Below are 26,598 nucleotides of genomic sequence, written 5' to 3'. Positions count from 1 at the left end.
CGCAGCAGCTTCCGGAAGTGGAGAATAGGATATTTAGGGGGCTCCTGCTTCACAGACACACCTTTCAAAGTGGGGTCTCCAGGGCCTGGAAGAGGGCGAGTGTGCTGAAGAAGAATCAGCACTTCCTCCCTAGTCCCTCCCCACACCTGGCTTTCTTGACTCTACCCACAAAAATAGCTGTAATCATTCCTTGTAAACAAGGACAAGATCAAGGTCAAGCGTGGGAAAGTGAGGGCCTGTGCCCCTGTGAACACGTGAACACACGTGAATCATGTCGTCCCCACTGCCTGAGGACCAGAAGCCCAGAAGCCAGCTGGTCTTCAGGGCGTGGGCTGTATACAACTCTCTCTGCGCAGCCCTGCAGATGAGCTCCTGAATGTGCCTTGGCAGCGCTAGATGGGGATTAGGTGTCCCACCATGGGGGTAGGAGGGAAGGGGCAAAGGACAGGAAGGCTGTAACCCCCAGTGTGTCACACTGGACTCTTAACAGGTGAGGAGAGAAGAATGGCTTACTAGGCATCCCCTTCATTCCTCCAGCCCTCTCCCACTAGGTTTCACTCTGGACAAAGAGACAGATAAAAACATTTTATTTAAAAATATAAAACTGGCCTTATTCCTCCTAACTGCTCGCACCCCTAATTATCTCCACAAAGAACTATAAATGGGTAGGGGCATGTGCACAGCTGTCTCAGCTCTAATGACTCCAGGCCTTCTTTCGACCCTCCTTTCTCCCTTTCATACAATTAAGACATTGGTCCTCTGTCCTTTCCCCAAGATATCAGAGGTGATACAATACCACAGAAGAGAGGGAGGGGAAGGGTAGAAAAGAGAGCTATCTGTTGTCACTCTCTATTCCTATCTCCAGGGACCAAACAGATTATGTGGATTCTGAGCAAATGATTTGCTTGTCCACAAAACCAAATAATAGGGGACAGTTACTCGCTGTGTCCCAAATCAAGAAAGATATGAATGTCCAGGGTATTGTTTAGAGTCCTTCTTCAGTATATAGCCTCATCCATATTGTCATCACTGTCACCCCCAAAGTCCTCTCCATTGTCAAAATATGACATGATGTAATCAGTTTCCTGAAATAGAAAGAAAGGAAGGAAGAAAGGTATGTCGGCATGCTTTCAGCATTCTCTTTCCTCCCTGTGTACCAGTCCCCTCCCCTCCCAATCACAGCATTCCAGGCCTATAGTTCACTCTGCATTCAAGCTGTAGTTCACTCTTGAGAAGAGCCTAGGGACAGGTAAAGTGGAGGACGCTATCCTTTGGAGGCACTATCTCCTTTGGCCCTCCAGCCTTCTGAAGTTGAGATCCCAGAGCTTATGAGTGGAAGAAAGGGGGCCTGACAATGAAAGGAGGTCCCCTTCACCTCTTCATGCTCTTCTTCATCATACTCCTCTTCTTCTTCCTCTTCCTTCTCTTCTTCTTCTTCTTTCTCCTCATCTTCCTCTGAAGTCACTTCTTCTTCCTTCTTCTCCAGGGTCTTATGTGAGGATGAATAGGAAGAGAAACTCAGCTCGCAGAAGGGAAAAATTGAGGCACACATGGGCCAAAGGGGAGGAATGAATCTGGCGCCCAGGTGGTCTCTATGCACATTTCTTCCTTACCTCTAGTTTCTGTATTGTTTCCTCCTTATCTTCTGTGGTCTTAGGGGGCCTCTTGGGGAGTAGAATGGTGGTCCCTGGTGAGAGGATCAAAAGGTGAACCATCAGAGCAAACTTCCTAGATAGCTTTCTACCCCACCCTCTTGCATAGACCATGTCACTCTGCTGCCCTCATGTGGCCATCATGGCACCCAGCAACAATACTGGGTAGACTGGGTAGGTAGGAATTGGGAGGGCAGGCAAGACCACCAGCAGCCTTGGCCCTACAGCTGATGAAGGAAACCTCTCTTTTCCCTATTTTTTCCAGATACACTCACGCTCCTTCTGTAGCTTCCGCACTCGGATCTTTAGCTCCCGGGGTAGACGTCGCCAATCTAGGAATAGCAGGAATGTAGAAGTCAGCAAGACTCTGCCCTGGGGTGTCCTATGAATGATGACTCTTTTAAAGGACAGGTAAGGATCAGGGTTAAGGGTGAGGAAGGAAGGGGCTGGGTCAAAGTTGCTTGGAACAAAACTGTGGCTTGGATGCCTCCAGAGGAGTGGGGGCCATTTAATAGGCTTTTAGGTAGAGTCTGAGAGTGTTTTGGAGCACATCTAAGGCTCCTGAATAGGGTGAAGGTGGAGACAGAGGAGGGTGGATAGGGTGGTGGCTTGTGGCTTGAGGCATCTCAAGCATTTGAAAGAAGGGAGGTCAATGAAAGGGCCCATCACCTACCAGGGTTCCAATCTATGGCGTTGTCAATCGGCCCTGACATCTGATATTTGTCTGAGTAACGCTCCACATCTGAGGGATCAGAGGTCAAGGGTCAAAGTTTTATCCTTTCAGAGCCCTAGAACAGGGTTCTTCCTGAGGTCCAGCCCTCTCAAAACTCAGAAATTGTCTTTTTCCTCACCCCAGACCCAGAGCCCAGGGGGTCAGCTTCCATGAGGACCTTCAACACTCTTCTAACCTGTCCTTTTGCCACCTCAAATTACAATGTTTTTGTTATCTCCCTTAATGCAAAGGCATGGCTATATTGACTGGTAGTGTGGTACAGTGGAAAGTATACTAGAGCAAGAAACGAGGGTTTCAGTGTTCCCTTTACTCCCTGTTAATGGGACTAACTTAGGCAAGTGTTTCATCTCTCTGAACTTTAGCTTCTAGGGCTTAGTAGGAAAGCACTGGTTGTCAATACATTGAAATACTGTACTTCCACACCAGTTGGTAAATATCCACTATCCCAGACCTCCCAAGTACACCCTGTTCTCCAGTCCCTCCTGGCTCCCTGACCTCTCCATGATCCACAAACCAAAGGGATAATATTTTAATTACAGAGCTTCTCAGAGACCCCTTCTCAAGTCCTTCTGATTGGTTGGTACCTGCAATATCCAGATTGTTAAAAATTTTAATACATCTCCCCATTTATATCTGTAAAATGGGCATCTTAATACTTAACCTCCTACTTTCCAAGACTATTGTGAGACTCAAAACAAACCATGGATACCATAATGCACTTTAAATGCAGGGGTAATTATTGTGATCTCCCCAGTTAGGCAGTGAGCTTTCTGTGCCTCTTCTGGCCTCTCTGGGCCCCAGCGGTGCTAAGTATAGGGCACTACTCATGGAAGGCACTCAGAACATGATACTAGCATTCGAACTGACCTCTCTTGGGGACAGCAGGCCGGATGAAGTAGGGGAGCTGCCTCATGGCCCCTCGAAGCTCCTGCTTCAGTGCCAGGACATATTCCCCTTCCTCTCCTGAGGGCAGAGGCACTGGGCGGAACTCCAAGGGCTAAGGAGGCAGAGGCAATGGTCAATTCAGGGAGAAAATGCTGGAGTACAAATCTGGGAGGGCCTCTCCTCTCCCCACAATTCAATCCAATGCTCCCACTGAGCAGAGGACCAAGGCAAATGGGCGGAGCAACACAGCATTTTGAAAGCTGGGGAGCTGAGAATATAAAAAGTGAGGGTGGACACTTCCTTGTCTGGAAAACATCCCATATAAGTTGGGAGCATACAGACAGGGAGGGGCAAGATGAGGATGATTTTATGATGGCTCAGGAGGAATCCAGGATCATACACAGTCAGCCAGGGCCATATGGGAGTCTTGGGAAAGGAGGGCAGACACTCACAGGGAAGAGTGGAGAAGGCTGCAGTGTGGGTGGGGGCAAAGCATCCCCCTTCCCAATGCCCACAGCCTCCATGCTGAAGGTCAACTGGCCACGGCCACGACCCCGGCCCCCACCCCGGCTGGCCATGATGGAGGCGGCCTGGGGATTCAGACATCCAATAGGAAAAACCTGATAAAGACAAAAACAAAGAGAAAAAGTACAGTAGAATGGACAGGAAGCCAGGGAGGTACAAGACACTCAATCTTTTCTCCCAGAGACCTGAAAAGCCAGTTTAATTCAACAAATTTTGAGAAGGCATAGTGCCAAGCAAGGTATTTCTAAAAATATAAAATATGGATGAGACACGGTTCCAAGAGGACAGATAAGTGCAATATGGGGGAACTGCAGCACAAAGAGGAAAGTGACTAGACCCTTGGATAAAACTTTCCTACGCCCCTAAGTTAATTTGATGTTTATCACCATCTGCATATCTACATATGATCTTTGAATTCTTTCTCTCCCTCACTTTCCAAACCCAACCAGGCCTAAACTCGATCTAATGCAATGCATTTCAGCAAAACATTTATTAAGCATCTACCATGAAAAAGGTAGTGTGCCAGACACTGGGAGGAAACAGGAATGAGTCATCAGTCTCACTGTCATTTGATTGGGGGTGGGGGTGTATGTGAGAAGAGCCATTACAATCAAGTTGATCTTTTTAAACACCACCTGGAAACACAGAATCTTAGAATTGGAAGGACCCATGGAGTCTTCTAGCCCAAACACCCTCCCACTACAGTACTACCCTCTGTAAGTTGGTCATTCAGCTTCTGGTGGCATTTTCCTAAAGAGAGGGTGTCCATTTTCCTCCAAGGCAGCCCATTCCACTGTGATCAACTATGATGAATTGAAAGTTCCTCCTGCTACCGTAACTGAACTTTGCCTCTTGTCATCATTTTTGAGAAGCCAGTCAGATAGCATGGGGGATAAAGAAAGTCATCAAATGGTAATGAAACTTGAAGGAAATGAAATCCCAGTAGCAGGGAAGATACCTAGCACCCAGATCTTGGCTCCTAATACCATTTTCCAATAAAAGGAACCAGGGCTTCTTGGAGAAATGGCCGATTCTAGGACTGGGGCAGGAAATATACAGGATGAGACTGAAGCATCTTGTAGTGCCAGAAAGTAAGAAAGTGCTCAAAAGAACAACACACATATTGATGGGGCTGTGTCAAAGGGGCATAAGAGTCGACTGAAAGAGCTCCCAATGGCCAAAGCCTGAACAATTTGAGCAATAAAGTAAAGTAGTATTGGATTATAACACCAAAGTATAAAATAAATATCCAAGAGACCATACTGATATAAATAAATGTTTGAACAAATTAATACATGGTAGAGAAAAAACAAATTTCTCATGCAGAATTCCAAATAAATTATGTAGATTCCACCCTAAAAAGGGAGAGTGTAATTCCCCACTCCTTAAGTGTGGCCTGTGTATAGGGAATTTTGTCCAAAACAATTTTGGAAAGGTGGGGGGAGTAACTTTACAGTGCAGAACTGGACAAGCATTACTTCAGTTAGATGACCAAGGTTTCAACATGAACAAAATTAAATCATATTGTTACTATGTACCCTTAATATGACGTGATATCCTCTTCCCCCAAACTGATAACCCCCGTCTAATCAGGAGAAAAAAGCCAACAAATTCCAACAGAGGAGCATCCTATAATATACCTGACCAGTACTCTTCAAAACTGTCAAGGTCATCAAAAACAAGGAAAGTTCACACTTCCACTGTAAAAGAGAGAGAGCTGTCCTAGTGGTGGCCTTCATAAAAACAAAGAAAACCATTCCTTTTGTTTTCTAATTATAGAAGTAGTATATATTTATTCTAGAAAACTTGGAAAAACACAAAGGTATATATAAAAATACCTATTATTTCATGACCGTGATGTAGTAATAATCATTATTAGTATTTGCATGTATCCTTTCAATTTCATTTATGTATGTATACATACATATACATATATGTTTGTGCATGTAAGTATATGTATGTATAGACATATTCAATACATAGTAGGGCCATGATAACTAAATGTAATGTGGTATCCTGGATGGGATCCTGGAACAGAAAAAGAGCATTAGGTAAAACTAAGGAACTCCAAATCAAGTATGGACCTTGAATAATTATAATGTATCAATATTTGTTCATTAATTATAACAAATATACCATATTAATATATGACATTAATAATAGGGGAAACTGGTGCCAGGGCATATGGAAACTTTTGGTACTATCTGCTCAGTTTTTCTGTAAATCTAAAACTGTTTTAAGAGATAAATTTTCTTAATAAAAAAAGAAAGAAACTTGAGTAGCAATTCAAAATTCACAGTTTCTCAGACATTCCTTGTCTTTCAGTACAGTTTTAAGGAGTACTGGTTAGGTGTATTATAGGATGTTCCTCTGTTTGAATTTTTCTGATGTTCTTCTCTTGATTAGACTGGGGTTGTGTGTTTCAGGGAGGAAGATCACAGAGATAAAGAGCCATTTTCATCACATCATATTAAGGGTACATACTAACAATATGTTAGCTATGGAACAACAAGAGACAATATAGTATAGAATTATGATCTCTTAAATTAGTGATTCATAATATAATTCCTCCCACGGAAAGCTAAGAGGACTGGGATGGTGAGGGGAGGCTTTAGGAATCACAAGGTCTCAAGTTTGGAACAGAACTTAGATATCGTGTATTCATTCATTCATTCTTTCAACAAATATTTATTGAGCATCTATCATATGCCAGACATAATGCTAGACAATGGGGATCATATTGAATCCTCTACTTTAGACCTGCATCCTTCCTTTGGTAAACCATATTTAGTAAATTGTTATCCACCTTCAATTTAAACTTTTTAGTAAGAGAACCCCCTCTCTCACTTTGCAGGTCACCCCATTTTTGGATATTTGTTCTTCAATCAATACCCAACAAATAAAACAAGAAATACATGGCTCAACAAAATGCACTCCACTAAAGATTAGTTAGGGGGAAAAAGATTTTAAAATATGTACAAGGTAATCTATTTTGTCAAACACATACACCTACCCAGATATATGAATTAAAAAGTTGTTCTTGAAGGATATACAACAAAAATTAACATTGGTTAATCAGAGGTGATGGGTTTTCGGGTTTCTTTGATGATGTGTATTTTATGGGTTTTTTTTTCTGTACTGAATAGGTGCTGCTTTTGTAATAAGAGAAAAATATTCATTAAAAAATTAAAAATATAGTAAAACAGCATAGTAGATGAGATTAACAATATGTAACAGGAAGGAGAGGTGGGAAAATGTGTGCCTGAGGAATTTGGAAAGTTTCAAGTCCAAGCGCCAAGAAAAATGTCAGGAAAAGATGGCTGTTAGTTAATAGATTAAACTGTGATCTGACTTAAAGAACACATTAGAGGAGAGAGGATGTCTTACGGACACTAGAGAAGTAGTAAGAATTTGCCACCATGTCTTCAGGCCCTTTCAAGGGAAAAGACACTAACTAGCCGGCTTAGGTGTCTTTCCACCTGATAGATACAGTTCTAGCAGTGGAGACAGCAGCTGTTTTGATTGCAAAGCAGTGAGGAGTTAAGAAAAAGCCATGAGCTTTGAGGTTAGACAAATCTAACTCCATTTCCACATACTAACCAAGTGACCCTCAAGGATGTGGGGTAAAAAGAAGACAAAATTTTAGTTAATTAAGGCACTAAACTGGTGGTTGGGAAACTGTAAACTATCTGTACCCCACTCAGCTCAGGAATCTACAATGAGTCTCTTCTATTTAAGATTGTGATTGAGTCTAGATTCTTGAAGATGTTTAAGGTTTCCCATAACCTGGTCCCAGACTGCTCCTCCGTAAACATCAACCCTCCCTAGTGTTTACCCCTGTACCCTCCTTCCCCTGCCAACAACAACATCTTATACACATTACACTCATTCCCAATTAAGCATAACTGTGTGATGTGGTAGAAGTTACTATGAATCAGGTTTCAACAGAACATGCGGAAAAACAGTTACAACAAATTTAAGAAAGGCAGTACATGCAGTGGTTAAGAACATGGATTTGAATCCCAGTTCAGTCATTTTCTAGCTATACAACCTTCGGCAATTTATTTAATAACTGTAAACCTGTTTCCTTATCTGTAAAATGGGAATAATAATAATTTAAAAACCATCTAAATTCATTCAGTGAATACCTAACTGAGTTCTTATTAAGTGCCAGGCACTGTTCTAAGTGCTAGGGATGTATCAGTGAACAAAACGGACAAAAAACTCCTGCACCCATGGAGTTTAAATGGAGCTTACATTCTAGTGGCGTTCTCAGTATACAAATGTTTCAAGCCATGAGACTGGGTGAGATTCCTAAAGGAGTGGATGTGAAGAGAGAAAAGAAGAGATCCAGGGACTGAGGCCTGGAGCACTCTAATGTTTACAGTTTGCTATATTTGTAATAAATAAGACAAGGAGTTAACACTCATATTAGAATTCATGGAAATCCAAACGAAAAAAAATCATCCCAATAGAATAAATGTGCAAAAAACATTAATAGAATAAATGTGCAAATAGGCAATTAAGAAAAGAATAGCCAATAAAACCATTCTTTACCTATCAAATTGACAAAGATTTAAAAAATAATCAGGCTGCCATGGGTTTTTTTGAGATGGACACTCTCATACCTTACTGGAAGGACTATGAACACAGTCTTTTGGGGGAGCAATTTGACCACTTGAATCTACAGCCTTTTAAAAGTTCATATCCTCAACCCAGTAATCCCACTTTAAACACTTATCCTAAAGAAATCATCAGATATATAGTCAGAGATATAAGTAAAAGCATGTTTATCAAAGAGCTATCCATGGTAGCACAAATTCTGAAATAACCTAAGTGGTCCAACAAAAAAATGAATGGTTAAAAAAAAAATCAAACATCCATCTTAGACTATTATGTAGACATAATAATTATTTCAAATAATATTTAAAGGCAGAAAAATGTTCACAATATAATGTAAAGTGGGGGAAGCATGATATAAAGTTGTATTTGTTGTATGGCCCTATGTGTGTAATATATACACAAACAAACAGATGTATACATATGTATACAAGCAGAAAGTAAATTGAAAGGATACATATTAAAATAATAACACTATATCACGGTCATGAAATAATAGATATTTTATATCTTTATGTATTTCCAAGTTTTCTAGTATAAATGTATATTACTTCTATAATCAGAAAACAAAAGGGATGATTTTCTTTATCTTTAAGAATGTTACCACTAGGACAGCTCTTCCTCTTTTACAGTGGAAATGTGGAATGCATTTTGTTGAGCCACGTATTTGTTTTATTTGTTAGATATTGATTGAAGAACAAAGTGAGATAGGAAGTTCTCTTACTATGAAGTTTAAACTGAAGCTGGATATCCATTTACTAAATATGGTTTATCAAAGGAAGGATGCATATCTAAAGTAGAGGATTCACTATGATCCCCATTGTCTAGCATTATGTCTGGCATATAGTAGATGCTCAATAAATATTTGCTTAAAAATGAATGAATGAATGAATACGTGATTTCTAAGGTCTGTTCCAAACTTAAGACTTTGTGATTCCTAAAGCCTCCCCTCACCATCCCAGTCCTCTTAGCTTTCTCCCTTCTCTGGACTGTGGGAGCAATTATATTATGAACCACTAATTTAAGAGGTCATAATTATATACTGTATTGTATTTTGTTTTATCTTTCATTAATTTTTCCCTAATTACATCAGGAGTTTAAATTCTTCCTCCCCAATCAATTCCATCCAATTAACCTTTATTGGGCACTGTGTATTAAATATTAGAACCTGCCCTACAAAACCTTATATTCTAAAAAGAACAGAAACATTAAAGAGGGATTGAGCACTAAGTGCTCCAACAGAGGTATGCCGAAAATGTTATCGTCAGACTGGGGAACAATTAATTCTGCAAAAAAAGGTGATCCTTACCTGTAGGTGAAAGCTACAGGTAAAGGTAACATTTCATCAGAGTCTTGATAGATAACAGGAGTTTATCAGGCTCTTAATAGTAATAGATTTAGGGGAAGCTGACGCCATAGCAAAGAGTCAGAGGTACCAGAGTGAGTCTTTCACTTTCTCCTTTAATATATCTCCCCTTTGCGCGAAAGAAAACTACGGTTCTCTGGTATACAATCAACAGAGCAATGGGAGCCCAGAGGAGAAGGGTAGGCAACTAGAAGGGGGGTGATCCAACAGGCTGCCGGAAAGCGTTGTCTATCTATCTAGAAGCTTGGCCCTGGTGAACTAGTTCGGAAGGTGTGGAACGGAACCAGGTCAGAGCCACCAAGTCGGGGCCTTACCTGCTGCCCCTCCCCCACGCGGAAAACACGCCGCAGCCAACTTGAAATTTGCTGGTCTTCCTCAAGCTGTTGGCGTTCTAGGTCCGCCTCCCAGAGCTCCCCCATTGGTGAGTTCTCCCGGCCAATCTTGGAGAAGCCGAGGAGGGAGGTCCGCCCACTTGAAGCCGAGGAGGGGAGGGAGGGAGAGAGAGAGTTCGCCGGAACTCAGGCTAGAGAAGCCGGGTGAGGAGAGAGATGGAGTTGCAGAATCAACCAGGGGTCAGTCATTTCACACCTCATCTCAGATGGAGGATCCCCCTGGCTAGCGACAGCTCACAGAGGGAACCTGACTCTCACATCTCACCGAGGGACTCTGTTGAGGGAGCTTCCACAGAGAAATGAACCTCTGTGAAACCTGCTTCTTAGGGGTCGTTCTTTTTGTGATTCTGTCTTCGCACTGGGCCTCTCCTCCGTTACTCCAACCTTCCCTTCAATCCTGCACTGCCTCCCTCCAGCACCACCAATGACTATTTCTTTTCTAGAAAAATATTTTCCTGTGGGTTGCTGCCATGTCCGTGAGAAGATGGAAAGAGGGTTTGGGAAAGGAAGGATTAGGAATCAGATAACCAGAGTTGAGGAGACAGGGAAGGAATCCAGTGTTTCCTGCATTTCCCACTGCCTTCCAGCTCCTCCTAGCCCTTGGTAAAAGGGGGCACGGTGAGAGGAGGAGTCCCACTTTCGCAAAAAACAAGCAGAGGGAAAGAGTTTAGAGTAGAGATAGAAGTTAGTCAAGAACTAAGGAGTAGATATAGGAGTTAGTCAAGAACAATAACCCAGACATCAGGGAAAATGGCCCTGGGAGTGAAGCCTCTGGACTGGGAAGGCTGTAGGTGGAGTGGCAAGCACCAAGTCTTTGGAATAGGACAGAAACAGAGCTGTGAGGCTCTGGAGAACTTGCTTAACTTTACTAAGTCTCAGTTTCTTCATCTATAACAAGAAAATAATTCCTACTTTATAGTGTTGTTGTGAGGATTGGAGATAATATATGTAAAGTACTTGGCACATGGTTGGTTTCCAATAAATGGCAGCTAGTAAAAATGGGTAGCTTCCCTGCAAATATTTCTCTCTCCCCCTTCTCCAGGAACATTGTATCTTGCATCTGGTGGCCTCCAGCCTCTGAATTACCTCAGGTGAGTTTTCCAAATCCTTAGGATTTTTTTCTCACTCCCCCTCCCATTCCCCCTGATGCCTTCCAGCTGGACACAAACTCATTCCTAAAATATGCAGATGGAAGCTATGGTAACCATGGAGACAGGGCAGATGGTGAGGAGAGGCAGAGACAGACAGTGAGAGAAACCGACTGCTACAGACAGGGAGAAGAAGACTTTAAGGAGCGATTCAAACAGAGACCTTTAAGTGAGATGGAAAAATAATGAGTCTAAGCAAGACTGAGAGTAAAGAGATGCAATGAGAGAGGATGTGTTACAAGGTTAACTCTTCTCTGCCCCTTTTCTCTCTCTCTCCTTCCCACCCCTCCAAGAATATGGAGAAGAGACAACTGGGAATGCCCCTTGCCGTATCTAAAAATGACCCCAGATATCCAACCTCCTCATACTTATCTAAGAGGTCTGTACAAGGGAGCTAAGGTCCAAGTTTATTTGTGGTACATGTTCCGTTTTGGGGGAGGTGGGATGAAGATGTATCGCTGTGTGACTCCAGCTCCCCCTGACATTTAAACTACGAGAAGGCAGCCACAACTCTTGCCTCTCTCTGCACAGTAAGGACTCCGGCTGTGGATCGCCATCGCCTCTCTCCACCCCTCTGCACAGTGTGCCATGTGCTGTGTGTGGCAGGTCAGATCTGGCGCACAGGCGCGCATCAACACACCAAGCTCGGAGAATGGGGATCTACTGAAGCTCAGCGAAGAACTAGGATGGTCCCAGTCTGGGTCGCGGAGGAGTCTCCTAAGGAACACTTAGGTTTGTTGTGACTGAGGGGAGGTCGGCTAAGCAAGGGAAGTCAGGATTGGAGCCTCTAGCTTTTGAGGGTTTATGTGTGCATGGGTGGGGTAACGGTTTGGTGCCCGACGCCCCCACCCTCAGAGACTAGGCTATAAATAGAGAGGCAGAGCTCCGCCCCCCCCCCCCCCCCTCAGCTTCTCTCCTCCCGAGCCGGCGCTGTGCCCGGGGCGCACCGGGAGGAGGGACCAGGATTCTGTGCCCGGGCGCAGATACTGACACCCAGGGAATCCGGGTGCCCACCCCCACGCCATGTGGGCCCCCAGGAACCCGGCTCCGCCACCCCAGCTGCCCCGTGGCCCTGGCCTCAGTCCTGGCCCGGAGGAGATTCTGCGGACTTACAGGTATCTATTTGGGTGCACAACCTGGGAAGGGGAAAGAGCAAGGAGTGATGGGGAATGTAGCAGGGGCAAAAGAAACCCGCAATTCTCCCCCCACCCGTTTTAGGTCCCAAACGCAAGCTGCCTCCCTCCCCCCATTCAGTTTGTGGGGCTGTGGCAACCTAAAAGAGGTTAGGAATGGGACTGTGTGTGAACGTATGGGTGCATGTGTGTCGGGGGGTGGCGTTCAGCATCCTAGGAAGGGGGATTCCAAGTACGGATAAGAAAAGGGGGATGCTGGAAAGGTCTGATAAGCCGTGGGGTGAGGGTGGCGGTGCGGATATCCCTGCGCGTGCACGTACGCATTTGCACTGGCGCTCGTCCTTCAGTGCGGGTGCACCCTTCCCACCTCCTCAGGCATGCGCTGGGGGGATGGGGGCGGCTCAAGGCAGGAGTTAGAAGAAGGACTGTGTGCAGTGCCGGGGAGGTCTCCCCCGCCCCACGCCGGTCCTTCCACCAGTGCCTCAGTTTCCCTGCCTGAATCAGTAAATAAGATCTTTCTCTTTTTTGCAGGGATTGGCTTCGCCACTGAGCCTTCGGGCCTCTGCCAGCCACCACCCCCACTCCCCTAGCCATCCTCGGCAGGTCCCAGTCCCGGCTCCATCGGTGCTTTCGCCCCAGCGGCAGCTATGCTGCACACCGAGGGCCACGCTCTTCTTCGGGCTGTGGGTCAGGGTAAGCTACGCTTGGCCCGTTTGCTTCTGGAGGGGGGCGCCTACGTGAATGAGGGTGATGCCCAAGGGGAGACTGCGCTAATGGCGGCCTGTCGGGCCCGCTACGACGACCCCCAGAACAAGGCGCGCATGGTACGCTACCTTCTGGAGCAAGGCGCGGACCCCAACATCGCAGATCGCCTAGGGCGCACGGCGCTTATGCACGCTTGCGCCGGCGGCGGGGGCGCAGCGGTGGCCTCCCTGCTTCTTGCCCATGGCGCAGACCCTTCAGTCCGAGATCACGCTGGCGCCTCGGCGCTTGTCCACGCCCTGGACCGCGGGGATCGCGAGACCCTTGCCACGCTGCTGGACGCCTGTAAGGCCAAGGGCACGGAGGTCATCATCATCACCACCGACACCTCGCCCTCGGGCACCAAGAAGACCCGGCAGTATCTCAATTCCCCACCGTCCCCGGGGGTGGAGGACCCCGCTCCCGCTCATCCTAGCCCGGGGGTCTGCACGTCGCCTTCGGAAATCCAACTGCAGACTGCAGGAGTAGGAGGACAGGGATTGTTATCCCCTCGCGCCCAGGAAGAAGAGGAGAAGCGGGACGTATTTGAATTCCCTCTTCCTAAGCCCCCCGATGACCCCTCCCCTTCTGAGCCACTCCCCAAACCACCCCGTCATCCTCCGAAACCACTCAAAAGGCTCAACTCCGAGCCTTGGGGCCTAGTGGCCCCTCCTCAACCGGTCCCTCCTGCCGAAGGGAGGCCGGGGATTGAGCGCCTGACCACCGAATTCAACGGCCTGACCCTGACAGGTCGACCGCGTCTTTCCAGACGTCATAGCACTGAAGGCCCAGAGGACCCGCCCCCGTGGGCGGAGAAAGTGACGGGTGGGGGTCCTCTCTCGCGCCGAAACACAGCGCCAGAAGCTCAGGAGCCTGGTCCCCCTTCAGGGCTGAGGCAGAAACTGAGCCGCATGGAGCCGGTGGAGCTCGATATCCCCGGAAATCTTTGCCCCGACTCGCCGGAGTGCAGCCGCCCGTCCCTGGAGCGCCGCAGATACAGCGCCTCCCCTCTGACCCTCCCTCCAGCCGGCTCTGTTCCCTCCCCGCGCCAGTCCCAGGAGAGTCTGCCTGGGGCTGTGTCTCCGCTGAGCGGGCGGAGGCGGAGTCCGGGGTTGCTGGAGCGGAGGGGCTCGGGGACGTTGCTTCTGGACCACATCGCGCAAACACGGCCTGGTTTCCTGCCCCCGCTCAATGTCAGCCCCCACCCTCCCATCCCTGACATTCGCCCCCAACCCGGAGGTCGGGCGCCTTCGCTGCCCGCCCCTCCCCAGGCGGGGGCACCAGGCTCTCCCAGGACCAAGCGCAAGTTGGTGAGGCGCCACTCCATGCAGACTGAGCAGATCCGCCTGCTAGGGGGCTTCCAGAGTCTAGGCGGGCCAGGGGAGCCTGGGCGCTGAGAGGAGTGAGAGGAGCCAAGGAGGGTGGGGATCAAGACCTTGGGAAGGGTGGAGGAACCAGCTCACACACACACCTCGGACATAGGGGTCTGTTGCATGTGCTCATGGGCTCGGTGCACGCACACATGGGTAAACATGTGTCTACAAGCACAGTACTCGTACTTGCAGGGAAGGGTAAGTACTTTTATTTATTGGTCATATAGACACATGCACTCATGCCGTGGCCACTTCACATGCATATGGGAATTACTCACACACAGGACCATTTGTGCTAGGGCCCCAAAAGGGTCCCAAGCTCACTCGCATTTGTTCAGAAGCGTTAGGGAGCCCCTACTTATGGGTAGTCTCCAATCTCTTTGACCTCCTGCAATAGTAATCCCTTGCTTTCCATGTATGCCCTGCAACACAGCTCGCTCATGATTTTGGACACTCTACCCTCTTTGTGAATATCCCACCCCATTCTGCAGGTCTTGCTTGTCTCTCCAGGCTTGGCTCCTTGTTCACACCCTGCTTCCAGCCCTAACCACTTTTCAGGATATCTTCTTCACTCTCCTTGGGAATTTCCTGCAGCAATCCCCAGCCTCAGTTCTGCTGCTGCCCTTCCTGCTCTCAGCTTTACTTCTCAGCTTCCTGCTTTTTCTTCCCATCCTGTTCCCCCAACCAATACAACAGGTTGTCTCATTTTTCCAGGAGGTGGGTCATGGGCTCAAAGCTGCTGTTCTGTCTGTCTGAGCTTATGAACACCCCCACAGATAGAAGTGGGGAGTAACCCTAAATCACTCCTCTCTCCACTCGACATATCAAATAAATGTGTTCAGAAGTCTCTGTTTTCTCACTTCTGCTGGGGGTGGAGGGTGTGGGGAATGAGGAATAGGGAGGGAGGGTGATGCTAACTACAGCTATAATGATCTAGGGTATACTTCGAGGTTCCAGCCACCTTCTTTCCAGGAGACCAACTGTGGTTGTAGAAGAAAAGGCAAGTGTCCCATGTCCTGAAGGTTTTAAGCCATCTGATAGGTTTTCATTTCCCTCAGTCTCCCCTATGTCCATCCTCAAATTCTTTAACTTAAGATTCCTACAAAGAATCCCTCCCTCCACCATCAGCAGATATATCCCAATAGATTAACTGTCCCTCTTTCAAGCTTCCTATGTCTAGACCACTCACAGTTTTTCCTTGGGGGCCTAACTTTTATCTCACCAGGTGCATTTCATCCATTTTCTTCTACTTCTTGCTTCTGTTTCCCCATCCTTGAGTTCTGAGCCACTGTAGGGTGGACAGAGAGAGAGAGAGAGGAATCGTATAATCTCGCCTAGGTAAAAATGGTATGATAGTCAACGGACAAAGAGGGTGTGTGTGTGTGTGTGTGTGTGTGTGTGTGTGTGCGCGTGCGTGTAAGAGTAATTGGAGGAACCCAGCCTGACAGGTACCTGTGAACGAAGGTACCTGTCTTAATCTGTCCCCCTGGACCTTTCAGCTTGCTGGTTTTCTTCCTATAATCTAACTCTTCCTTGCTCTAATGAGAGGTATGGGAGCAACCCATTCTACTCTTTCTTACTCCCTCCCTCAACTTAGAATAGGTGAAATCAGAAAATGACCCAACGATGTGGTATAACGAAAAGGTTAAAATACTGGGGATCAGAAGATCTATGTCTGAACCCTCCTTTGCCATCTCCTGGCTATTTAATTTTGGACAATTTATCTAGCCTCTCTGTCAATTTCCTTATCCGTAAAATAATAAAGTCTAGTTAGTGATTGTGACTATTAGATAAGACAGTGCACTAAAGTACATTGTATAGTGTCTGACAAACAGTAAATATATGCTCATTAAATGCCAGTATCTTTCCTTGCTTTAGCTCCACCACCAATTGCATGTGATCTTGGACAAGTCACGCCACTTCTCTGAGCCAGTTTCCTCATTTACATCTGTAAAATGAAGTGGTCGGACAAAGGCTCTCTAAGAATCCTCCCACTCTGTCTACAGTTCTCCCCAGCCATGCAGCCAGGCCTTTTTTTTTTTTTTTTTTTTTGCCTCTAGCCTCGGCCCTGGGGTCTGGCCCGCTTTCTAGTACTCCCCACAGGACTCCCAAAGACGCGCCCAAGCTAAGCTTCTCCCGTATAGAGGATATCGCTTTTTCTCTTTGTAATTGGTTGCTCAGAACCTCCGCCCTCCTCAGTAATTTGCCTATGGGAGCCAGCTCCCGCCCCCTCTCTGGTGATTGGCATAAGACCTGGCTTACCCCCGCCCCCGCTTGACTGACGGCTGGGCTCCGGCACCTCCTTCAGTCCCTGGGTGCTCGCTGGCGGGGGAGGCTGGGACCGTTAGCTCGCCAGGCTGGCAGGCTCTGGGCCGCTACTCCACTGGCGGTCGGGATGGAGACCTTGCGAGCGCAGCGGCTGCAACCTGGAGTGGGCACCAGCGGGAGGGGCACTCTGCGAGCGCTTCGGCCCGGAGTGACTGGGGCCGCTGCCGCCACCGCCACACCCCAGGCGGGCCCCCCGCCGGCCCCGCCGCCTCCCGCACCGCCCCCGCCGCCTCTGCTCCTGTCCGGGGCCGCCGGGCTGCCGCTGCCCCCCGGCGCCGCCGGCAGCCCCGCAGTGCTGCGGGAGGCCGTGGAGGCCGTGGTGAGGAGCTTCGCCAAACACACGCAGGGCTATGGCCGAGGTGAGTCTGCGGGGTCTGGCCTCCTGCGGGACACCCTCTCTGTAAGGGAGCTTTGCTCCCACAGTCCTTTGGATCGCTTTTCCTGGCGCAGAGCCTTCACATGCATTTCCTTTTGGGGAGTTTCCTTCTGGGCTACACACACACACACACACACACACACACACACACACAGACACAGACTCGCACACGCACAGACGCACACATTCATACACACGTTTAAGCCTCCCACCCCTCCCCTTTATTGACTTACTACTATGTTCTCCAGGGACCCCTTTTTACAGATATAACCCTCTTTTCTATCCAACCTTTTCTCCTTTAGAAATGGAATTCCTCCTGTAGTTTAATGCCTTAACATCTCTCTGCCTTTAGTCCCCGTTGTGTGGGATCCTATCCTTTATCTCAGATCCAAGACGTGTCTCATCCATATCCTCTCAATCTTTCTTCTGTGATCTCAGCAATTCCTGGGCTCCCTGATCATTTACTCCATCTCCTTAACCTTGACTTTTAAATTCTTTTCTTACTTATGTCACTCTGAGATTTCCAATGCAACTTCAGATTTGCTGGGGAATTAGGCAGTGCTTTCACAAGTTCGCTATAATTGTGCCTTTAAATCTGGACCCATACCATTGAGCCCACACCAGCTTCCTGTGACTTAATACCTCTTTGGTGTCTTTTTAAGTACGGAGCCTCACAACTCCAGCCTCTCTGTCTGGCTGGCTCTGTTTTCCTGGCCCTTGCCCAGGAACTGAGGATAAATCCCAGGCCTTGGCTCTCTCAATGTTAAATTCAGTGGAAATGAGCCAGGCAGAAACCCTATTTCCATTAGAAATCTTCATCTTAAAGATGTCTAATTTCCAGGGTTTCTAAAAAGGGGGATGTGAGAATTTTCTTTGTTGTTTTTGTTTAACCAATGCAGAATTTCCTGAGTTTGAGTTCCAGATTTATAGTGTAACAAGAAATATATAGTGAGCGGTGTGGGATACAGAATTCAGGTCTGGAATTTCCGAGACATCACTTCTCTCTGCTTGGCTGGGTCCTGCCTGACCTGGAAGTGACTGTATCTTTAATTTTCTAGTTTAACATTAATACAGAGAAAGGTTGTGGGGCTTTCTCTATAGATAGTAATGACTTTTTTTTTTTTTTTCTTCCTGAGAAAGTGCAGTGAAAAGAGCACACACACAGGCTTTGGAGTCAGACTAGTCTGGATTAAATCCCAGATTAAATCTCTGTCACTTGCCAGCTGTGTCTCTGTGGAAGCGACTTAACCTCACTGAGCTTCAGTTTCCTCAAGAATTATGATGTGGACTAAGTGAGATATTGCACCTGACACTTAATGGGTACTTTAAAAAATGATAAGTATTCTCTCAAATATATTGGTTCATATTTCTTTGGGAAGAACACATCATTTTCTCTCATTGTTCAATCCTAACAGTGTAAAACCAATGATGCCTATGAAAACAGATTTTTAGATCCATTTTGCTTTATATGCGCACTGATACATTTCCCATCAGTTTCCCTTTGTTCTTCAGCATTTTGAACTCCTACCATGGGGCAGTCACTCTGCTAGGTGCTGGGAATGCAAATGCACATGATCCTGAAATTCATTATGAGGGAATATAACTGTTTTTCTAGTTTAATTCCTAGACTTAACAGAGCAATGTAATGGAATTGCCATTAGCTATTGTCGTGTTGCTTCAGGTCTCTTTTAAGTCGAGACCAAGGGAAGGTCTTTGCCTCTGGGCATAGGAGTAGCCAGGAGTGGGCACCCTAAATCTGAAGACTTCTTCTTAGAAACTTATAGGTGTTTATTAAAATTGTAGAGGAGTGACAGTTTTCTTGTCTGGGTTACCTGGAGAGGCTCTTGTCTAAACTGAGCATCCTGTAAAACCTTTTTCATTTCCTTAGAAAGGATGAGGGAACAAGGGGATTGTACTGACCAAGAGCAATCAGTCAGGATTCAGACTCTCCAGCATTTCTCCCCTCCAACCTCCCTACCTCCCACCACAGTCCTTCTCATTATTCTTGAGTTTCTCATTTCCAGTCTGGGTGTCCAGCCAGTACTTTGGGAAAGTTTGGCAGATAGTTTAGCTTCAGGCAAGTGGAATCTCTGCTGATTTGGCTCAGAAGTCCTTCACCACATGGAATCACTTATTCTGCTTCAATTAATAGGTAAAGCTGCCATTGGCATATGTCCACATACCTTTGTGACTGATGGCATGGTATTTGGGGGCTGGCTCTATTCCCCTGAATATAATTTACTTTAGTCTTTGCCCAGACCAGTCCTCAATCCAGCAATGCTTTACTGCATCATCTTCAGTTCAGATCTTTCATCATCTTCTTCCTGACTGCTCTAAATTCACCTTTTCCAGGCATGGTCTTTAGATTTACCTGACTCATGTAGGATCTCAGCATTTATTTTTTAAAATTCTTCTGTTATTTCACTTGTTTGTCCTATATCTCTCCCCGCAGTCCCTGCCCAAGATACACACCTAGCTCAGTATGCTACAGGATCTTAATCAGTCTATAGTGCATAGGATTTGGAATCAGAGAACCTGGCCCTGTCAAATAATGGCTGTGTGATCTTGAATAAATTACTTTATCTCTCTAGGCCTCATCTGTTCCATTCATTCATTTAACGAATATTTATTGATCACCAGTGGTGAACAAGACAGGCACTCAGTCCCTATCTTCATGGAGCTCACAGTGCACTTTATAGAGCCTCTGTGAGGATTAATGGTGCAATAAAACAGGATAGTACAACAGAAAGAAGGTTGGTTTTGGAGGCAAACAAACCTTGGTTCTAAATCCTGGTTCTGCCACTGTGGCCTGTTCCTTAGCTTGTTCACCATTTGTGCAATAGGTCTTATAATACCTATCTTAATAGTTCTGCATGGATTAAATGAGATAATGAATGTAAAGCACGCAGTACATAGTTAGTACTCAATGAGTGGCTGCTATTATTATGCATGGGGATATGCTTTGATAACTGTGCATTTGATAGGTATTGTTAGCATTACCGTTTCCTTTGTCCCTTTTTCCGCATGGCATATAGACCCCTTCTTCTAATGGCTGACAGCTGGTAGTCTCTAAGCTGGCACGATTGCCTGAATGACCAAGTCACTTTCCTTGCTCTGTTACTTCTGTGTTGCCCTCTTCAAACCTATCTATTTTAAAATTATTGCTGTCCCTTTATATCACAATATGGTTACATGATTGGAAATTCTGTCCAGCTACTCCACTAGGCTGAACAAATGAATCTTGTGTGGTATTTTCTGTTTAGTTTTTCCTTTCCCTCAGAATCACAGACAGCTTCTTTGTTGTAAGTGACTATGTAGTTAAAATGATTGATCTGAATGTTTCTAATGTTTGGAATGTTGGATTAGACCCTGTATTAGTTTCCTGTGGCTGTTGTAACAAATTATCACGAAGTTGGCTTAAAACAACAGAAATTTATTCTCTCACAGTTCTGGAGTCCAGCAGTTCAAAATCAGTATCACTGGGCCAAAGTCAAGGTGTCACAGCAGGTCTGTGCCCCCTCCAGGGGCTCTAGGGGAGGATCTGCTTCCTTGCCTCTTCTGGCTTCTGGGGGCTGCCAGCATTCCTTGGCTTGTGACTGCATCATTCCAATTTCTGCCTCCATGTTCATGCTGCCTTCTCCTCTTCTGTGTTTCATCAAGTCTCCTTCCCTAAGGACACCTGTGATTACATTTAGGGCCCACCGAAAATCCACGGTAATTTCCCCATCTCAGATCCCTAGCTTAATCACGTCTGCAAAATAAGGTAACATTTACAGGTTCCAAGGATTAGGACATGGACATCTTGGCAGGGGGCATTATTCAGCTTACCATAGTCCTCTCCCAAAGTCACATCACTTTTCAATCCTTCCCTTCCATCCTTTCCAGAGACTATGCACTGTGGGCTATTCAGGGATACCTTCTACAAATTGAAATAGGAAATGTCAGATGAAGTATTGTTAACCAGCTTCCCTATCTTCATAATAATGTGAATTAAGCCAGGCCAGACTATTCTCACCATCCTGTATGATCAGAGAGAACCTTCTCACTCACCTCTCAATTTCATTATCTGTTTATTATCTATTTATCCATGCTGCCCCACTAAAAGATTGTATTTATTTTTATAAAATTTTTATTATAGTTTCATGTGTTGTTTTATTTTATTTTTTAAAAAATATTTATTTATTTAGCTGTGCTGGGTCTTAGTTGCAGCAAGCAGGATCTTCATTGCAGCATGCAGGCTTTTAGTTGCAGCATGCAGGATCTAGTTCCCTGACCAGGGATCAAACCCAGGCCCCCTGCATTGGGAGCACGGAGTCTTAACCACTGGACCACGAGGGAAGTCCCCATGTGTTGTTTTAATGTATTTACTCTGGTGGATATACAATCTGTCTGTCTTACCTCTTAGACATTCATCTAATATTTTATCTCCTAAGGAAAAACCAAAAGTATTATATTTCTTGTTGTTGTTCAACATTATGGTACAAGCAATTAAATATTCCTCACTATCTTGGTCTTTCGTGTCCCTTTCAGCCCAGCATCCATCAGTGACTTCCAAAAATTAATTGTAGCTGTCAGATATGTATGTCTCAGTAATTGCTACCCTCCTACCTCACTGTCCCTTTAACCATCCTTATGTAAACCATTATATCCATGATTTCTCACTGAAAATCTGATCAAAACTATGAACATCCTCCCTACACCCACACACACACACAAATACTCATACGCGCACACACACACACACACACACACACACACACATGCTTAATTTTACTTAGAGTTTTAGGGGACTTGTGAACCCCCACGAAGCTCAACCATGGACTGGACCTTGGACCCTGGGTTAAGATTCCCAAATTGGAAAAAACATTGGCATCAGAATTTCTACATTCATGCCCCAATTTTGCCACAGCTATGTGACCTCAACCAAGTCATTTCTTAGCCTGAGTTGGACTAGATAATCTCTAAAGTCCCTTTCAGCTCTAGAAATGAATGAGTCTTATGAGCATTTTCAAATGCAGATCACAATTCATTGCTTTTTTCCTGATCACTTTGCCTAGTTCCTCATTTCATACTCACATTTCTGAAATAAGACTCCCTGTTTCTTTTGGCTTTGAGTTATCATTAAAAAATCGTCCTGTATTCTGTGCCAAAAGGGATTTAACTGGATATGGACTGGACATATGCTTTTTAATAGGACCTTCCCCATTATAGCAGTCTCCTCCCCTTCCTCTTTATTTCAATATTCTCCCTGTTGTTTGCACGTCAGGAGAGCTGTCACCCAGCACATTGTGCTAAATTGTCTCAAAGAGGGAACTGGGCCTGAAAAGATCTCAATGAAAAGAACAAGGGTGGCTAAGCTTTCTGGGCATCAGTGACCTCTGAAGAGCCTCTGCTAAAACCAAGGGTGGGAAAAAGAGAGTTTTCTTTTCATGCTGTCTTTTAATGGAAGAATGAACATTTTAAAAAGTCAGTTAAATGTAGAGTATTAGTAAAGAGCTTATACTGCTTTTCAAACCCTGGCTGGTACATGGAGTGCTTGCTTCAGTTGCAGAGCAGGTAAGATAAGTTATTACTGGCCACTAGCTTTTGAACACCTTCCTGGCAGGGAATGTATGTTATTCATCTTTGCATCTCTAATGCCTAGAATAGAGCTATGCACCTATTAAGTGCTCAAATTTTTGTTTGATGTGTGTGTGGCAGCCATGAAAACGTGTTTAATATCTCCTGCTGCAGGGAGCATAATTGACTGACAGCCTTAAACTGCTGTCCCCTCTGAGTTCATCACCACATTTGCACTGAGGCCACACATCCTGCAGGCTGCTCCCAGTCAATGACTGAGCACCGCAGGGGTACTAACTCAGGCACATCCTAGTGAGATGTGGGATTTCTTTGGCTTGAGGACTTCCTACTGGCCTGGCCAAACCTTTCTTGGAACGGTGCTGCAGTCTGAGACTCACATATCCAAACTTCCTGCCTTCCTTTTCTCCTTCCACAGGTGTCAGACCTAGAACATGGTCTGAAGGCTCTCCCTTCTCCTACTTCCTCCCCAGTAAATCTCTAGCATGTCTGTCCCATTTCGGTGTCTTCTCCTTGTCAGATCTTAACTAATGTAGTATAATAGAATTAACGAGTCCTTGTTGTAACTAAGAGTAGAGAGCGGTCATGTTGGAAGATACTGGAGAACGTGTGTGATGATTTTTTATTACGAGGCTTTAGTTAAAGCCATTTGAAATGTTTGGAACCTTAGAGTCAAAGAGATCCTTTCCAAAAACAAACTGATTTTATCCCTCCTTCCATTTAAAACCCTTCAAAAGATTTCCATAGCTCCTAGGATAAAGCTAATATTCTAACATGACCCACCAGGTCTGACCTGATCTGGTCCCTGCTTTTTTTTTTTTTTTTTTTTTTTTGCAGCCTCACCTTGCATTTGTACTACCCCTCACTCTCTCTTTTCTGGTCACACTAGTCCCTTTTTTCACCATATTTCCTGCTGCTGCAGAGCCATCATACATGCTATTCCTTCTGCTCAGAGCGCTATTCTCTCACCTTTTTGCCTAGGGAATTCATACTTATATCTGACCTTAAATATTACCTTGTCAGGGTAGCTTTCTTTGACCTTCTTAATTAGTCAGATGCTCCTACATTTACCACCATTTACCACTCCTTTATAGCACTTATCACTGTTGCAATTTTTCATTTGTATGAGATTATATATTTGGTTAATCTCTCTCTCCCTCTTTAGACTGTAAGTTGCATAGGAAAAGGAACAGTGTATGGTTTTGCTCACTATTGTAGCCTAGCACCCAGCACACATTCTAGCACAGAGTAGGTACTCAATACATATTTGTGGAATAATTGAATCCAAGTATTGGGCGATGAAGGGAACTGTTCTGGAATTTCTAGAATACAGTGTCAAGTCTGGAGTTTGATTTTACCCTATATACAACTAATAACATAGCCAGTTACTGTTTCATGGATGCTGGCAGAAGTCAAGAGACTTCTGGGTCAGAGACAAAGGACTTTATTACTCATAGAACAGCAAGTAGCATGAGCATCCTGTTTGCTTGCATTGGTTTCCCTTGTCTCCCAAGTCTGATGTGGAGGGCTCAGGTGAATGCTTACAGGCCATGGGTTGCATTACAGGAGAGGAGCACTGAGCTTGGGGAACCTGCCTTTTTTTTTTTTTTTTTAACATCTTTATTGGAGTATAATTGCTTTACAATGGTGTGTTAGTTTCCGCTTTATAACAAAGTGAATTAGTTATACATATACATATGTTCCCAAATCTCTTCCCTCTTGCATCTCCCTCCCTCCCACCCTCCCTATCCCACCCCTCTAGGTGGTCACAAAGCACAGAGCTGATCTCCCTGTGCTATGCGGTTGCTTCCCACTAGCTATCTATTTTATGTTTGGTAGTGTATATATGTCCATGCCACTCTCTTACTTTGTCACATCTTACCCTTCCCCCTCCCCATATCCTCAAGTCCATTCTCTAGTAGGTCTGTGTCTTTATTCCCGTCTTGCCACTAGGTTCTTCATGACCTTTTTGAACCTGCCATTTTATAGCAAACAGTAAGCAAGCTTGTTCTTTGTCCCAGAGGGAGACATTACTTCATCCCTCAAGGTTTCTTGCTGCAAATTCAATCCTGAGAAAGGGCCCAAGTAAAGAGCAGTCAGGGCCTTGAAATCTTGGAATACCTAGCAAGATGGAAAGTAGTGCAAGAGACCTGTGGAGGAGTGTTTCCCAATATACAGTCCTTCCAAAGGTCATTTATGCCTAGGGAAAGCCTCAGAATTCATTCCTTTCCTCCCTTCCCTCCTTCCTTCCTTCCTTCCTTTCTTTCTCTCGCTCTTTCTTTTTCTTTCTTTCTTTCTTTTGTTCTTTCTTTCTTTCTCTCTCTCTCCCTCCCTCCCTCTCTCTTTCTCTCTCTTTCTTTCTTTCCTTCCTTCTTTCTTCCTTTCTTCCTTCCTTCCTTTCTTTCTTTCTTTATTTTCTTTTCTTTCTTTCTTTCTTTCTTTCTTTCTTTCCTTCCTTCCTTCCTTCCTTCCTTCTTTCTTTCTCTCCCTTTCTCTCTCTTTCTCTCTCTGTCTCTCTGTCACTCTCTCTCTCTCTCTCATATATATATAGTATACACATAGTATTCCAGGATGGAAAAGGAATCTAGTCATGGGTTTGCTCACCAGAAGCACAGCCTTGAAAATGGCTAATAGGGCCATATTTCCTTGAGTGACAGTATTATATAATGGTTAAGAACATTGACTCTGGAACCAAGACTGCCTGGGTTTGAATTCTTGATCTTCTGCTTTCTAGCTGTTATATCCTTGGGCAAGTTATTTAACCTCCCTATGCCTCATTTCCCTCATCTGTAAAATGGGGAAAATAAAAGTACCTGCCTCATAAGGTTGTTGTGATTAAATAGGTAAAGCACTTGGAGAAAATGTGACATACAATAAGTGTTCAGTAAATGTTAGCACTTATGATCATGGCGGTTATTACTCTTCTAGGCCAGCTGACCAATTGTGGAATAATCTACTTGTACTTCATCAGTCAGTGATAATGGTATGCTGACCTTGGAAACTCTGGCCTCCAATATTTATGCTATTCTCCTTTGGTGTCTAGGACTAATCAAATGTGAACTAGGGAGGTGGCAGAGGAGGGCAGGCATACTCTGGTCTTCCTATGCAAATGGACTTAATCACAGCATAGGCTTATTAATTAAAATTCTTTTAAATGGTAATCGTTAGGGAGCTAAGGGGGCTAGATTCTTAATGTAAGTACAGGTTACAGATACTGTATTGAAGCAGAACACTGCTTGGAAGTGTTCTTATTGCTGAACTTAACTACTTCTCTTTTTGTAGTGAATGTGGTGGAGGCACTTCAGGAATTCTGGCAGATGAAACAGTCCCGTGGGGCTGACTTGAAGAATGGGGCTCTAGTGGTTTATGAGATGGTTCCCTCCAACAGTCCTCCTTATGTCTGCTATGTCACTCTGCCTGGGGGAAGTTGCTTTGGGAGTTTCCAGGTAAGAGTTCTGAGGCAGCAGTAGCAAAGATAAACTCTTAGGTGCTACTAATGTCTTTCTCTATCACTTTGGCCATTAAATCTCTATCCAAAGTCACATATTTGAGGACTTGGACCAATTCTGGGCAAATCATTCTGATAAGCATCTGAGGCTCATTTGAGCAGAAAAAACCTCAGTAGCATGCTTTTCTTTTAACCATGCTCAAATTCAAAGTGGGTTTGAGTTTTTGAAGGCTGAAAGAAAAGCAGACTACTAGCACCTAACGCACGTTCTAATCTGGCTTTCCAACTTCCTGCTATCTGT

General features: G+C 45.2%; 3 protein-coding genes across 7 annotated transcripts in view; 2 read left to right on the top strand and 1 right to left on the bottom strand.

Moving 5' to 3' along the window:
- Positions 1-570: 570 nt before the first annotated feature.
- POLR3GL (RNA polymerase III subunit GL) lies at positions 571-13,421 on the bottom strand. Of its 2 annotated transcripts, XM_007182176.3 has the most exons (9): positions 13,288-13,421; positions 10,096-10,304; positions 3,723-3,890; positions 3,253-3,382; positions 2,326-2,394; positions 1,928-1,984; positions 1,614-1,687; positions 1,376-1,489; positions 571-1,085 (listed from the first exon to the last, which is right to left on the bottom strand). In XM_007182176.3, exons 2-9 carry the CDS (start codon positions 10,198-10,200, stop codon positions 999-1,001), a joined length of 804 nt encoding a protein of 267 aa, XP_007182238.2. In that variant the 5' UTR covers positions 10,201-10,304; positions 13,288-13,421; the 3' UTR covers positions 571-998. The 2 variants fall into 2 exon arrangements, with proteins under 2 accessions (XP_007182238.2, XP_057388202.1); XM_057532219.1 differs by lacking the exon at positions 3,723-3,890 and having other exon boundaries at positions 10,096-10,252; positions 13,288-13,369.
- ANKRD34A (ankyrin repeat domain 34A) lies at positions 10,293-15,403 on the top strand. 4 transcript variants are annotated; one of them, XM_057532191.1, is made up of 5 exons: positions 10,293-10,353; positions 11,216-11,264; positions 11,853-12,053; positions 12,305-12,436; positions 12,986-15,403. In XM_057532191.1, exon 5 carries the CDS (start codon positions 13,102-13,104, stop codon positions 14,590-14,592), a length of 1,491 nt encoding a protein of 496 aa, XP_057388174.1. In that variant the 5' UTR covers positions 10,293-10,353; positions 11,216-11,264; positions 11,853-12,053; positions 12,305-12,436; positions 12,986-13,101; the 3' UTR covers positions 14,593-15,403. The 4 variants fall into 4 exon arrangements, with proteins under 4 accessions (XP_057388174.1, XP_007182242.1, XP_007182240.1 ...); XM_007182180.2 differs by lacking the exon at positions 12,305-12,436; XM_007182178.2 differs by lacking the exons at positions 10,293-10,353; positions 11,216-11,264; positions 11,853-12,053 and having other exon boundaries at positions 12,088-12,436.
- A 1,456-nt stretch (positions 15,404-16,859) lies between these two features.
- Positions 16,860-26,598, top strand: part of LIX1L (limb and CNS expressed 1 like) — a 19,874-nt gene continuing 10,135 nt past the window's right edge. The window contains exons 1-2 of the mRNA XM_057542443.1: positions 16,860-17,255; positions 26,132-26,295. Coding sequence (XP_057398426.1) covers positions 16,964-17,255; positions 26,132-26,295 — 456 coding nt within the window. The 5' untranslated portion in view covers positions 16,860-16,963. The remainder of the gene's footprint in view (positions 17,256-26,131; positions 26,296-26,598) is intronic.

The sequence above is a fragment of the Balaenoptera acutorostrata genome, chromosome 1, assembly GCF_949987535.1.
Source record: "Balaenoptera acutorostrata chromosome 1, mBalAcu1.1, whole genome shotgun sequence".
NCBI lineage: Eukaryota > Metazoa > Chordata > Mammalia > Artiodactyla > Balaenopteridae > Balaenoptera > Balaenoptera acutorostrata.
Note: the sequence above shows the minus strand (reverse complement) of the source record. Positions and strands in the feature narration are given on the sequence as shown.